This window comes from Osmerus eperlanus, chromosome 10 (assembly GCF_963692335.1).
Source record: "Osmerus eperlanus chromosome 10, fOsmEpe2.1, whole genome shotgun sequence".
NCBI lineage: Eukaryota > Metazoa > Chordata > Actinopteri > Osmeriformes > Osmeridae > Osmerus > Osmerus eperlanus.
The window spans coordinates 1154173-1169782 of record NC_085027.1 but is presented as its reverse complement, the minus strand read 5'-3'; the positions used below and the strand labels follow the sequence as shown (position 1 = coordinate 1169782).

At 48.9% G+C, this 15610-nt stretch overlaps 2 protein-coding genes across 3 annotated transcripts in view; one reads left to right on the top strand and one right to left on the bottom strand.

Annotated features, from left to right (window-relative positions):
- The window catches only part of LOC134028510 (apoptosis-associated speck-like protein containing a CARD), a 386877-nt gene that overhangs the window by 188636 nt on the left and 182631 nt on the right, over positions 1-15610 (top strand). The gene's annotated exons all lie outside the window — the stretch shown is intronic.
- On the bottom strand, positions 1538-13660 carry depdc7a (DEP domain containing 7, paralog a). Of its 2 annotated transcripts, none has more exons than XM_062470970.1 (9): positions 13535-13660; positions 6113-6549; positions 5550-5680; positions 5158-5350; positions 4673-4890; positions 3641-3783; positions 2945-3070; positions 2103-2181; positions 1538-1931 (listed from the first exon to the last, which is right to left on the bottom strand). In XM_062470970.1, the coding sequence occupies exons 2-9, from the start codon at positions 6544-6546 to the stop codon at positions 1726-1728; spliced, it is 1530 nt and encodes a 509-aa protein (XP_062326954.1). In that variant the 5' UTR covers positions 6547-6549; positions 13535-13660; the 3' UTR covers positions 1538-1725. The 2 variants fall into 2 exon arrangements, with proteins under 2 accessions (XP_062326954.1, XP_062326953.1); XM_062470969.1 differs by lacking the exon at positions 13535-13660 and adding an exon at positions 10300-10534 and having other exon boundaries at positions 6113-6557.

Here is a 15610-nt window from a genome sequence, read left to right as displayed (position 1 = left end):
TACCGTTCGGGAGAAAGTTTCAGAAAATATTTATTGAGGGAGTTATAAGTGATGTCGACGTCACTGAGACTGAGACATCACTCATGGACATATTTGAGTGAGATGTTCGAAATTCATCGGCGAATGCTCTCCTCTCTATATATAGTGTATTTTTGTATTAATGTATAAATATGATGTGAGGTCCAATTACCATCTATGCACTGTTATTACACTGTTATTACACTGTCATTACACTGTTGCAGAGATGGGAAGTAACAGAGTAAAAATACTTCGTTGCTGTACTTCAGCAGATGTTTCTGGTATCAGCACATCACTTCTGCCCAGTTGCATCCACTGAGCCAAGTGTCAAGATATCAACTCAATTAGTTTAAATTCAGCCTGTTTAGATTCAGTTCCTAACACCATGAGTAACACACTCATGGTCGACAGTGAGTAAGCAGACTGTCCCTTGTCATGACAACACATCTGTGTTTTTCTCATGACAACACATCTGTGTGGTTGTTATGAGTGCACGGACTGTCTCTCTAAGACAACAGCATTAGGAGACATTTCATGAACGCATCCATTCAAGAGTACCAAAAATGAAGCAGTTTAAAACAATAACAATTAAAATGTTTAATCTCATGATCTGGGTGTATTTTAAAGTGCGACACTCGCATCAAAAACTCTTTGTCTTTATTATTTAAACTAATTTTTCTTCCCATCCGTGACACAATGTGCCCCCAGCTGGCCATGATCGAATCAATATATCAAATTTATTTACAGAATAAAAACACGTTTAAAAACAAGTTTTAATCAAAGTTCTGACAGTAAAGTACATGGAGAAGCCATACACCCACAAATAAAATAACAGGATGTGCAAAATAATTAAAAAAGAAAAAAGGTTCCTGCTCATGAGTCACGACTGACAAAGGCGAGAGAGAGAAAGAGGGAGAGAGAGGGAGAGAGAGGGAGAGAGAGGGAGAGAGCCCGAGGGATACTTCTTCTGAATGTCAGCAACTATTTACAACAACAGAAAATCACTTTTAAATTTAGAGATTTCAAATTTCCGCCTGTCCGTTTCCCCTCCAGACACGACTGCTGTGTCTCTTATTGTGCTTGCGAGCGCATGACAGTGAGTGAATCTTTCTTCGGCCCATCCTCAAGTCTTTATTCCCGACACTCTCCATGTTGCGTAACCACAAAGACTACATTCATAGGAACAGGATATGCTGAACTTTTGACCTATAAACTGGCTGCAGAAGGGGCTGTTGTGTAGAGGAAAGCCCACAAGTCTAGCTGACCCACGTGAGGGTGTATAGCTTAGTGGTTAGAGCATGTGATGGCAGAATGAGAGGTTACAAGTTCAAATCCCCTGTTGAACTGTGTGACACGTAGGTAAGTATCTGCTTAATGAAGACATAAGTGTTTGTCCTGCTTGGTTCTGTCGCTCACACTGACGGGTAGCTTGTTTAAATAGTTACGTTTCCTGATGGGGATTTGTCTTGAGAATCGAGTGGCATCAAATGTCTTAAGTCTCCCAATAAACTGATAAATATTCAAACAACAACAGAAAATATATTTATTAGCTTTCACATTAATCTTTTTGTCACATTCAAGTCAATAGAATCCGTTTGTACATATGTGCATTTTTCTTACAACATTTACAAGACCTTTGTTTTCGGTCGAGCGACTTTACATATCATACAAAATACTTTTCTAACCCTCAACGGAGCAGATTCCACGTCAGCTAGAGATCCTGCTGCCGAAGTACTGGATGAAGATCTCAGGGTGTCCCCTGTAGAACTGTCCCAGCAAGCGTCTCTTCTCCTTGGGGGAGAGTCGGGGGTTCTCTGTGATCGTCCTCAGCAGTGACCACAACTCCTCCTTCGTGGTCTGGTGAGCGTTCTCCTCAAACGCCCTCCCTGTGACCCGACTGCAGAAGGAGGGACCTGGGAAGGGGGTGGAGGGGAGGGGGTGGAAGAGGTGGAGTAGGGGAGGAGAGGGTAGAGGGGGGAGGGGTGGAGGAGGAATAAAGATAAATTCGATGTGTTGATCCAAAAAACACTGACATAGGCCGAGGCCTTACCACAGCGACCCGGGTTCAAATTGTCGGTACAAACCTGTGCTGACGTCCGCATCCTTGCCCTTCACAATGTCGGTCAGCCTGTCGCTCACTAGCTTGTGCAGCGACACGGGAATCTGGAGGAAGACAGGGAGGAACAGGTTCAGGGGAAACCTTCCTTTCGTGTCCTGATTTCATCTGCACTTGGCAGCTGTTTTTATACAACCATAAAAGACTGTCCCTTTCCTCTGTGTGACCTCACAAACAAAACAGTCTGTGCTGTAAGGGAAGTGGGGTTGGGATGAGGACTCTATCAGGGCTGGGAGATTGTGTCGCCTGGCTAGGTCCTAGAGATCTGTCTCTCCTGCTCCCCCGGAGCCGGGAGAGGAGATGAGACACACATGAGGAAGTGGACGGCCTTCTTTGTGAATCACCTTTTAATGTCGATCAACATGTTTGGGAAATAGACAGACAATAAATGGAGTTGGTAAACTATGAGAGCCGTTTATCTGTAGCACGCATGCACTCGCACAAACATTAATACACACATGCAAACAAACGCACACATACATACACACAAAGTGAAAGCACACATTCAGTATAGTACACAACAGTGTAACAACAGCGTAACAACAGTGTAACAACATAATTCAAACATCTCCCTCATATATGGCCATGGGTGATCAACAATGTCTCTATTCTCAGTCATGTCGACATCGCCGACACGCTGATATCAATAACGTTGCCATTCTTCTTGTTGCCTTCTTCCTTGCTCCATGGTAGCTTCGTAGACTAGCTTACGTGTGTTTTGCATGATAGCCAGGAAATGCGAAATGGCGCACAATGACAATAAATTATATTGATCATGCCCCCAACACACACACACACACACACACACACCTTGAACAGGTCCGAGTGGTTGTCCAGCAGAAACAGCACCATCAGGTCCACCTTGCCCTTGGCCAGACGTGCAGGACAGACGAGGGCCCTGGAGAACGACCTCTTCACCGCCATCCTGTTCTCTATCTGAGACACCAGGGAGGGGACAGAGAGCTTAGCGGTTAGAGCACGGGTTCAAATTCCTCCTGTACTTTACTTTGCCTGGGGATGAAAAGGATCTGCTAAATGAATATTATAATCATTAATATATGATTATATATTACAATATTTTTTTTAAACCTGATTATTATTACCAACTCCAGTTTAGAGGCTCATGTAGCCTAAATGTGGTTATTTAGCAGACCCTTTTATCCAAAGCGAAGCACAAATAAGATAAGATCTGTAGTGCTGAACAGAACGTTCCTTTTGTTCACAAAGCTCAAAGAGTGATTCCAGGCAGTCTGTTTGCTCGTTATCTAAACATTACCACCACTACACTGTGATATTATACTGGCCTGATGGTAACATAGAAATAGGAATACTTCCTTATTATGATGTCATAAATTTGGAAAACACTGATTATGTCAAATGTTGTGTGCATACACACAGACACACAGACACACACGCAGACACACACACAGACACACAAATGCAGACACACACAGACACACACGCAGACACACACGCAGCCTCACACACACACACCTCCCCCCTCACCTCAGGGTGTAGTTTGACCTCCTGCGATTTGGCGGCCACAGCCATGAACCTCAGCAGCCTCCGTAGTTCCTCCCTGCTGCGCCCGTCCTGCAGCCTCACACACACCTGCAGCGCCTCCAGGGCCTGCTGCTGCTTCCCGTTCACTAGCACACACACACACACACACACAGGTACATTACATTGAATCATTTAGCAGACGAGCTTAGTGACTTACAGTAAGTACAGGGACATTCTCCCCGAGGCAAGTAGGGTGAAGTGCCTTGCCCAAGAACACAACGTCATTTGGCACGGACGGGATTCGAACCAACAACCTTCTGATTAATAGCCGGACTCCCTAACCGCTCAGCCATCTGACCCCCCAGGTACACGTAGGTACACACACACAGGTACAAACACACACACAGTCTAAAGTTAGTTCAGTGTTGCCAGGAGCCAACAGATTTACAGGTTTATACTCCTCAGGTGTAATGAGGTCGGCCGGTGTTTTAGTTGCTATCTCTGAAGAGGAACTGAACACTGCTACCACAGCACCTCTCCCCCACCTCCCCCCCTCCCCCCGGTTCTCACCCTCCCCCACCCTCCCCCCCGGTGCTCACCCTCCCCCACCCTCCCCCCTGGTGCTCACCCTCCCCCACCCTCCCCCCCGGTGCTCACCCTCCCCCACCCTCCCCCACCCTCCCCCCCGGTGCTCACCCTCCCCCACCCTCCCCCCCGGTGCTCACCCTCCCCCACCCTCCCCCCCGGTGCTCACCCTCCCCCACCCCCCCCCCCCGGTACTCACCCTCCCCCACCCTCCCCCCCGGTGCTCACCCTCCCCCACCCTCCCCCCCGGTGCTCACCCTCCCCCACCCTCCCCCACCCTCCCCCCCGGTGCTCACCCTCCCCCACCCTCCCCCCCGGTGCTCACCCTCCCCCACGGTGCTCACCCTCCCCCACCCTCCCCCCCGGTGCTCACCCTCCCCCACCCTCCCCCCCGGTGCTCACCCTCCCCCACCCTCCCCCCCGGTGCTCACCCTCCCCCCCGGTGCTCACCCAGCAGGTCAGAGATCCCGGTGTGGATGTCGAAGACGTGGTTGCACAGCAGGGGTGGGCGCTGGGCTCCATACTCCCGGGCCATCAGCCCGTACAGCAGCCTCTTGCTCTGGCCGCGGTCCTCAGAGCAGCAGCCCAGAGCTCGGCTCACCTCCACTACCAGCTGGTCCGGGAGGAACTCCAGACAGTCTACGGCTGCTGACAACCACTCATCAGCCCTGGGGGGGAGGGAGGGAGGGAGAGGGAGAGGGAGAGGGAGAGGGAGAGGGAGAGGGGGGGAGAGAGAGAGAGAGAGAGAGAGAGAGAGAGAGAGAGAGAGAGAGAGAGAGAGAGAGAGAGAGAGAGAGAGAGAGAGAGAGAGAGAGAGAGAGAGAGAGAGAGAGAGAGAGAGAGAGAGAGAGAAAAGGGAGAGGTGTTAGGGTTTGAATTATGTGTGTGTATATGTGTGTGTATATGTGTGTGTGTGTGTGTGTGTGTTTGCTTACTGTGCCTCGCTGAAGGCCTTGAGCACCTCTCTGTCCAAGTAGCTGGAGGAGGAGAGCAGGTCTGGGTCACTGTCCAGGCCGTGCAGGGGGGGTGTGTGTGTGGGGCTGTCCTGCAGCAGGTTCTCCAGCAGGGGGAGCTCTATCAGCAGCAGCAGTCTGCTCACCGCCTGCTGCCTCCACACCTCGTCCACCACTGCAGAAGAAGAAGAGCACAACTCCATGTCTGAGAGGGTGAATAGACACACAATACATATACACACACTCACACACCTCACACATACACACACATCATACATTTACACACACAATACATATAGACAGATACACACACATCTACACACACAAATATGACTTGTGTGTTTCTTTACAAGCCCCGCCCCCTCTCCACTCACGTTCCTGGGAGAGCCCCAGGTGGACCATCTGGGGGGTGATGGTAGAGCTCACGCACAGGTGCCCTAGGACCTCTTCCAGGGACTTGTCTGTTTTCACCGGCGAGTGTGTGATGTAGCTGGGAAACTCTTGTCTGGAGAGGAGCAGAGCATCCACAATCAGCCGACATGATTGAGATAATCAAGGACGGTTTCTATTTCTGGGACCAACATGTTTTTCAGTCGCAGGCATCTAAATTAAGCACTTATTTCTGAGAGACCATTTTGGTTGGATTCTAATCAGACCCGAAACAAATTAGTTTGACTGAAAATGTTCCCATTGTCACGATTTTATCCGACTTCTGTTTGTGTGTTTAAGAGACGCAGTTTAATCAGGTTTCCAGGAGAGGCTGTATGAAGGTCCAGTCCTGGAGATCACTGTCAGCCTGCAGGGGACACGTGTCCTACCTCTCCCCTACCTCCCATCTACCCCTCCCCCCTCTGTCTCTCCCCTACCTCCCCCCTACCTCCGATCCCAAACTGCCCTCTCTCTTTTAAGGCTAAAAACATCAAGCTGAGGGGTGTACCGTTCGCTGGGATGGCTGTTCCTGTCAATGCTGGGGGAGTCGTAGCCGCTCTCGAGAGTGCTGGTAGAGTGCGACCCGGTCAGCCCGGGAGAACCAGCCCCCCCGCCGAGGAAGCGGTAGAGACTGCAGCTGCTGTCCTCGAACGTGGCCCTCCTCTTCTCCTTCCCGAACACGCAGGTTCCCACGCCCTCGAACACGTGCGAGTCCATGAGCGCCTGGCACAGACGCACAGCCTTGGAGCGCGGCACCTCTTCGTCGCCGCAGAAACGGCTCTGGATGACGTGGGCCAGGACCACGTCCACGGCCTCCGACCCCAGGAAGCAGTCCTGGTAGGCCTTCAAGTTGTGGCGTCGGCGCTTCACCTCCACGCCCGACTGGAGGGTGGAGATGATGCTGCCCCAGATGAAGGTGGCCCGGAACGGCTGGCCGGCCATGCCCTGCTTCACTGGACCAGGAGAGGGAGGGGGAGGGGGAGGGGGAGGGGGAGGGGGAGGAGAGTAAAGGTATAAAACTATTTAAAAGTTTGTTCAAACTCCACTGAGAAGTGTGCAGGCTGAAAGAGCCATGCTCAAGTGAAGCTGATCCACAGACAGGGTGAGCCCTCCCGGCTGGGTCCACAGACAGGGTGAGCCCTCCCGGCTGTGTCCACAGACAGGGTGAGCCCTCCCGGCTGGTCCACAGACAGGGTGAGCCCTCCCGGCTGGTCCACAGACAGGGTGAGCCCTCCCGGCTGGTCCACAGACAGGGTGAGCCCTCCCGGCTGGTCCACAGACAGGGTGAGCCCTCCCGGCTGGGTCCACAGACAGGGTGAGCCCTCCCGGCTGGTCCACAGACAGGGTGAGCCCTCCCGGCTGGTCCACAGACAGGGTGAGCCCTCCCGGCTGATCTTCCACAACCTTCAGAAGATCCACCAGCGGCAAAATCAACAGCACATGCCTCATCAGCGAGGCTGCAACAGGGTGAGGTCTTAGTATTTATACGCCTCATGCTCCCAATGTACTGTACACACACACATACACACAGAAGACACAAACACACGTACACTCACACACACATATGTACAGTCAGACACACACAGGAACTCAGAGACACACACACACTGCCGCCCCCTCTCTGTCCAGATACAATGTTCAGATTGTGAGCTTCCTCTAAATGGCTCCCAGAATGCTTCTCTCCCTCATTCTCATTTCAACATGGTTGGCCACATTACACATGACACACACACACAGCAGTGAGACCACAGCAGTGAGGCTGATCATTTCAAATGCATCAAAACGCATTTTATTCTAATCCCCACATGCAGATACAATTACACACACCCACACACACACACACACAAACATCCACACTCACACATTAAACCCACACTCCATGTTCCCAATACAGTTCATCTGCTCTCAGCGCCTCAACCGCTGGACTGACAACACTGGGCTGTTTCTCAAAGAGCTTCTACATGTGTTATCACCACAGAGACAGAGAAGGGGGAGGAAGGGGGAGGGAGGGATTGAAGGAGTGGGGGTGGAGGAGGATAGTGAGGAGGAGAGGTTGAGGAGGAGGTGGTGGGGGAGGGAGAGAAGGGAGGGATTGAAGGAGTGGGGGTGGAGGAGGTAGGGGAGGAGGGTAGTGAGGCGGAGGGGGGGAGGAGGAGGTGGTGGGGGAGGGAGGGAAGGAGGGAGGGGGGAGATAGATGGAGGGAGGGGGGGAGGATCAGACCCTGCAGCGATGAAGACTAACAGACCACCCCCAGTGCTGTCACTGACGTTGATTTTACAATTGGCTGTGGACACAGCGTGATACTGTGTGTGTGTGTGTGTGTGTGTGTGTGTGTGTGTGTGGTGTGTGGTGTGTGGTGTGTGTGTATAGGTTTTGTTGGTCTGTGGCGATGAACTCTTTTCATCATGCACCCCCAGTGGGAAACAGGGCAAGTCTGGTATGCAAATGTTAGCCCAGTCCTCAGGGACCAGCAGATACTAGGAGCCATAAATCAGGTCTCCACAACATCGACAAATACACTAACCCTACAGTAACCAATCTGACTCTGAGAGTAGAAAACTATCCACCTCCAGCTCAATAAAACTCACAGGTAGAAAAATACTGCTTATACCTTTTCTCTGTGACTAGCTCAGTGATGATAGAGCATTTGACTGAAGATCAAATATTCGCAGGTTCGATTTCACCCCTTATTTGTCGCTGTAGGTAAAAAGTTAAAGGAACACATTGTAACAAATCAGGACAGAGGGTGTGCAAGGAAGAATTAGTGGAACTGTCATCTGATCTTGATGAACTACACTTTAAAGAGATGTGTCCACGTCATGTTGTCTCGTACTTTCCTCTCCGCGAGGCGAATGTCCTGGGCAGGTATTTACATATGGCGGATCTGTTATTTAATAGTTTGACACGAACAGCCCGGTAACGGGATTTGATCACCGGACCCGTTATCTAAGAATGAGAAACAACGTTCAATCTACATAATACATAGCCTACTAGATAGGCCTACTACAGGCTTTTACTGTCCGTCTAGAAACTCTGACAATGCGTTTATCGGCTGAATTGCATTAATTGGCGAAATTGCATTATAGGGGGATAAAATCCTTGGTTTGGAGTTTTAGGAGGACGGCCATCTGGGAAACCCATCTGGGATTGATAGATTAGCGGGATATAACGTTAATCTTGGTCTGATCAATCCAGCGCGTTGACAACAGAGCGCGCTCCACACCGGCTCTGGGTCACATGGGTGACCGTGCAGGATGAAAACAATCCTGGGAATGAGGCGGTTCTGTCAACTCGGCTTGGCTGATCAGGCGGAGATTTGAGGCCAGTTTGCATAGCTGTCGCCAACTTCCCTCCTCCCTCCCTCCTCTATCCTTCCCGGTTTCCCCCGCGCCCCTCTCCCCTCCCGACAGACTGAATGCTTCAGGTGGGAATTGGCTTGTTTCTCGGTCAAGGGCAACAAAATGATCTGTTTGCACACGGAGTCGGTAAATAACCGCAGAGGGAGTACCGTAGGCTATACCGTCACACTGCTCTCTGAAGGTGCACGGCACCCCGTCTGATGTGTGATATGAAGCAGTGAACAATCATATACTCTATAGGCTATATTAAGGATTCCCAAAGTAACCTACCTAAAAACGTGATGAAAACTATTTACATTTACATTTATTAATTTAGCAGGTGCTTTTATCCAAAGCGACTTCCAAGAGAGAGCTTTACAAAACTGCATATGTCACTGATCATAACAACGAGATAGCCCCAAAACATTGTGGGTAGCCAAAACAGCATACATTGTGAAAACCAAAATAAGTGCCAATGGGAAGAACCATAAGAGCATGTAGTTAAACAAGTTACAATTAACCTCAAAAAGTGCAAGAGTGAACCTGTAGAAAAAGCAAGCAACAGTATAATGAACAGAAAGTAACTGATTTAACTTCTTCTAACCAACAAGAGCAACAAGTCCCTCAATAAGAGTCATTGTGTTCCTGGAGGAAACTAACATCAGGTCCTGCAAATCATTCCTACGTACCGTGTTACTCCCGGAACAATTAGTAGGCCTATTTGTCTTTTTTTTTGGTTCTTTATTGACTGAACTATCGTTCCAGCTGGTTAGACGCCGTCTTTCCACGAAGAAAGACAACTGAAAGGAAGTATTTTGATTTGGAATGATAATTATAAACAGCAGGTGTTGGAAAGCTAGTTTCTAGCAGGCAAGTCCAGACAGCAGAAACAGCCCGCGGGGACTGAAGTTCGAAATTGAATCTAAATGCCTTTTTGCGTCCTATTTAAATACTTGACCCCAAATATCTTCACAAAAGATAAGGAAAAAAGTAAGAAAAGGACTTAGGCTATATGTATAGGCAAACAGATTACTTAACGGAGGAAATGAATACTCAAATACAAAAACTGTTACAAAATACTTGTTATCTCATCCCGTGACACATGTTGATGGTGAAATAAGTTCAGCATGCAGTCAGCAAATTACCTAAAAATGCAATAGCATTTAAAAACACCTAGGCTACTACACGTCATGACAACACCGCAGCAGTAGGCCTAAACTAGTGTAAAGAAGTTATGAGGAAAAATTATCAATCTATGTTCGTTCATACGGTAACGATTAATCTAACCCAGTCGCGTTCAAACGGCTGCAAATGCAATGTGCGTAAAAGTCTCCGAAAACAATCAAAAACTCAGACCTTTATCACTGTTGTAAATGACTTGGTGGTCGGTGCATGAGAATGTTCCCCTCGCGCTATACAGTTCCGGTACCGCACTTTTCTCTCCTCGATCTCCTAGTAGTCCTCGCGGTTGGTGTCTTAACGAAGCCTCATCCCGTAGCACTATGACGCACAGACAGACAAGCCTGAAACCTCTTCCCACTCATTCATTATTCAGATGCGCTCAATTACGCCAATAACGCCTTCCCACTAATTACCATGATAGTGACAATGCTCTCTCCTCTTTCTCTCTTTCCCTCTCTCCCCTCTCTCTCTCTCCCCCCCCCCCTCTCTCGCCCCCCCTCCCTCTCTCTAACTCTCACGCTCTCAGTGTCAGTGTGTCTACAAATGAAGACGAGAGTGACAGACCTGGAGGGAGTTATAGTATATGATCTTTTATAGGTTTCTACTTAGGTAACTGAGCACCAGTTTATTTGTCAGATGTCATAAACTCCTAATGAAATACGGCTTGACCTTTTGCCTATATCTAGCCTATCTTGTTCCAGCCACCTAGCCGTGACTCAGTCTGCAAACCTTTGAAACAATTAAGGTATTCCCTCTTATGGAGGAAAATGATTCGTCATCAAGATGACATTACAATGCCCGGTACGTTGTTGCCGCTCTGCAAGTCATGTTAAATGACCAAGGCAGGGGCGTAGCCAGGACATTATTTCTGGGGGGGCCAGCTCTGGCCAGTCTTTTATTTGTGGTGGCACTTGTCAAAAACTACTATTTTAAAACTCACACACTGCATCACTCAGAGCAGCAGTTTTCTAACAGTATCCAGTGGTTAGCTGCTAGTCTCCATTGAAGCGCTGTCAGAATGCAGGAACGTTGGTTTGCGTCTTGTGCTGTTGATGGGGGCGTGGCCCAACATGTTGCGAATATGGGGCTAGTAGCGTAAGTGACAAATGACAATATAAGACGACTTTATAGAAAAAATACTCATGCATTTTTTCAGCTTTATACCATTTCTGTTCAGGAGCGTTTAAAAAAAAAAAAGGGGGAGGGGGCCGGCAGGGTGGCCATTCTCTGACCAATGGTGGCCGTGGCCCCCCCTGGCCACCACGTGGCTACGCCCCTGGACAAAGGTGAAACAGAAAATAAAACACAATGCAGTGACATTCACCCGACTTTTTTCATCCCGGTCCGGATCTCCGTGGCCGTCCGCTCAGCAACTCTGTGACAGGCAATACACCATGCTACGAAATATGACGTCCATTCCAAACCTCGCCTTGTTAAACTGTGAAAACGCAGCAGTGATAGCGTAGTGCTGATAGCCGCCGCTGTTCATCTATCGTCATAGTGACGCCCTCCCTCCACTGGGACCAGATGTGTCACAAGGTTTGACAGCTCATAACACACACACACACACACACAGACACACACACACACACACAGACACACGCACACACAGACACACGCACACACAGACACACAGACAGACACACACACAGACACACACACAGACAGACACACGCACACACAGACACACGCACACACAGACACACGCACACACAGACACACAGACAGACACACGCACACACAGACACACAGACAGACACACGCACACACAGACACACATACAGACAGACACACACACAGACACACAGACAGACACACACACACACAGACAGACACACACACACACAGACAGACACACACACACACAGACACACAGACACACGCACACACAGACACACAGACAGACACACACACACACAGACAGACACACGCACACACAGACACACAGACAGACACACACACACACAGACACACAGACAGACACACGCACACACATACACACAGACAGACAGACAGACACACACACAGACACACAGACAGACACACGCACACACAGACACACATACAGACAGACACACACATGCACACGCGTGCACACACTCACATACATACAGACACACACACACAGGAGAGCGCTCGAGGCTTAACCTGCGTCACACTGTCAGTGACCTGGTTACTCTGCTGAACCGAAGGCTCACACAGATCCTCTCTCCAAGACACAATGAAGAGAAGGATGAAGAACCAAAAAAAAGAAAAACAGGTTGGACGAAGAGGGCTGCATTCCCTGGGCTGTGTGTGTGTGTGTGTGTGTGTGTGCGCAGGGAGGGGGCGTTGTTCTGAGGTAGAATGGCTGAAGGGGTGAGAGTCGGGGTGTGGGTGATCGGGTGAGGTGAGGGGGGGCAGATAATGGAGTCATAAAAGGAATTCACAACTTTAAAGAACTCTTTACACTTTATCTTACGATGTCTCCAGCACGACTCGTAACCATGTAAAACCACTAATTAAGTAATGCTGCAAGACAAGAAGGGGAACAATAGCGACCTGCCAGGGAGCAAGTGGGAACTCATTTAAAAGACAAAACTCAGGAAGCTGTCAAAACGATCCCCCGACACTCCTACAAAAACCATCAACAGGAAAAGAGCTGACTCACTAATACTCACAGACGAACATGCTAACCTGGAGGCAGAACGCAGAAAACAAAACAGCCAGAAGGTTTTTACGATGAGTAGGCCTAATTCACATGTTATTATTGCGATGTAGTATTCTATTTTTGTTCTCCTCACCTGGTAGCTGAGATGGTCACTGTGGTTGCTAAATACAGTTCCTTGACTCTGAGAACTAGGCTTCTGTTACTTGATCTTCTGAAGTACTTCATTACACATTATTTGTTATGTTATTACTTGTCACTAAAAGCATCTTCTAAATGAATACAATTTAGGATAAATGGTTTGTCATCCATTCTTGTCATTCTCATCCTCATTCCATAGTCATGTCAGTGAGGAGGAAGGACTTATAGAAACGTGTTTCTAGTTTAGAAACCCATGTGTATCACTTTGTGTTCAAACTCAAGTTATGACTTACACACCTCGAGGGAAATCAATGAGTCCAGTGTAATTAAGACGCTACTGTTGACTGTAGTGTGGTGACGGTCACAATAAGGATGGTTTTGGGTCAGCTTGATTGCTTTGCTGTTCCAACACCACATCACAATCCAATTAGCCCTTCTTTAAGATCCAGGGAAAACTGACTCTACCAAGACCCATGACGGTTCAGAAATAAATCTTATTGGTTCAAGTGAGACCGTTTCCCAAAATCTCATGAGAAATCCTACCAGGAAATATCACCAAGTGATACCTATCCATAGCAGAACTTGATCAAATAAACACATTACATAAAACTGAAAACGTACCTGTAGTCTGTAATGCTGATGGTGATGAGGTGTGAGCAATTCTATCCGAAGTGGAGAAGTTTCTGAGTGTCACAGCTGAAATCACGGCTAGCTCTGTGCCAGTCAGCACGGCAGCATGACAGGCGTTCACAGGAGGCGCAAACAGGTTCCGCCACCCTGTTAATGTATCGCAGTCAAATGTGTTTCTGTTTGGTAAACCAGCCACACAGCGGAAGGCATTCCGCAAACGCACACACAACACACACACAGAGGTACACACACATTCACAAAGGCATACACGCACAACGCACACACATGCGCACACATACACACACGGAACACCTTTCAGGTGAACACAAGAGAATTCGTTCACAAGGTCAAAGCCGTGTTTGTTCACCCATGCTCAGATACGTCACGTTATTTCCCTGTAGCTTCTCCTAAGTGTATCGGTCAAACAATGTCAGAAGACCGTATGCATTTACGAGACGCTTTTATCCAAAGCGCTGTAGAAGGGGGATTTGAACCCGCAGTCAAATGCTACTACTGAGATAAAGGGTAGGCCTACAATGAATGGCACATGTGTTTCGTGGATTTGTTTAGTTAAGTTTGCTGGTTTGGTCTGAGGACTAACTAAACTCACGGCATTGTTTATAATCAACATTAAGAGGACTTCTGGGAAAATCCCTTGCGTAGACAAGAGGATGGTCAGGAACTTGCGAGGCCTGCCTTGCATCCGACAGGTTTTGGGGGTTTGTGTAGCCTAACTTCTTTCCAATGGCTAAGATATTTCTCTGTTTGTTGTTTTGCAGCTTGTTTTTAATTACAAAACACCAACGCGACGCTATCCTCCACGGGCCGATCTCCCAGTCTCACGCTGCCTCAAACAGTTCCCTCAGTTATCCCACGTATGGAAATATGCGGCTTATCAATATTCATCTTTTCAACTGGAGGGCATGGCGTCAAACAGCATGTCCGCCCTTACCGACCTCGCCCGCGCCGGAATCCTTACAGCCACCCCTCACCAACCCCCGCCTCCGAGAGCTAAAGGACAGGGCACAGAGGTCGCTTTCTCCGGGCCGCGGCGGGAGCACAGGGCCGCGATTGTCATCCCCGGGGCGTTGGGTACGTTCTCAGCACTCCGAGTGACCGTCTGGACATTCATATTTAATTCAACGGGTCGCTGTCACAATGGCAGCCGCCCCTTCTCACTAAATAGTTTGGTCGTGAGGCCATGGTGGGCGCGCAACGCTGGCTGAGCTTCCCGCCATGGGGCTGCCTCCCAGCCAGGACATCTGTCACGAGCTGGACACACACAGACAGAAACACAACACACAGAGACACACACACCATGCATGCACAGAAATACGACACACACACACACACACACACACACACACACACACAGACAGAAACACAACACACAGAGACACACACACCATGCATGCACAGAAATACAACACACACACACACACACACACACAGACAGACAGAAACACAACACACAGAGACACACACACCATGCATGCACAGAAATACGACACACACACAAGCACAGACACACACACACACACCATACTCAGTTTTACAGTCGACATGTAGCTTATGCAAGTGGCCATCGCCTGGTGAGTAAATTACATGTCATGAAGCGAGGGGTTAACACCAACGAGTCTCCCCCTGGTCTGTGTGAGGGTGACCAGGTCGAACACCCTCAGAACCTGGGGTGGCTGCTAACAGGACAGGACACACACTGCCATCAAAAGTATTTCAACTTCCTAGTTGGAAATAAGCCCTCAAGCCTGTGGTACCAGGGTCTTGTGTTATCTACATTTACATTTTACATTTAGTCATTTAGCAGACGCTGTTATCCAGAGCGACTTACAGTAAGTAAAGGGACATTCCCCCGAGGCAAGTAGGGTGAAGTGCCTTGCCCAAGGACTCAACGTCATTAGGCACAGCCGGGAATCGAACCGGCGACCTTCTGATTACTAGCCCGATCCCCTTATCTCACCTGACCTTGTCAGATATGAGGTTCCTCTCTGGTTTCTCTAGAAAGTTATCTCATGCTCAACAATGTGAGGTATTATTTATGCTATCAGA

Bases quoted from the DNA above. Each gene is read 5' to 3' on its own strand.
- depdc7a (XM_062470970.1), bottom strand. From the start codon at position 6,546: ATGGCCGGCCAGCCGTTCCGGGCCACCTTCATCTGGGGCAGCATCATC. The intron at 5,681-6,112 runs GTACACCCCTCA...GCTCCTCTCCAG, and splicing joins AACAGCCATCCCAGCGAACG to ACAAGAGTTTCCCAGCTACA. The intron at 3,784-4,672 runs GTGAGCACCGGG...TGTGTGTGCTAG, and splicing joins CGGGATCTCTGACCTGCTGG to TGAACGGGAAGCAGCAGCAG.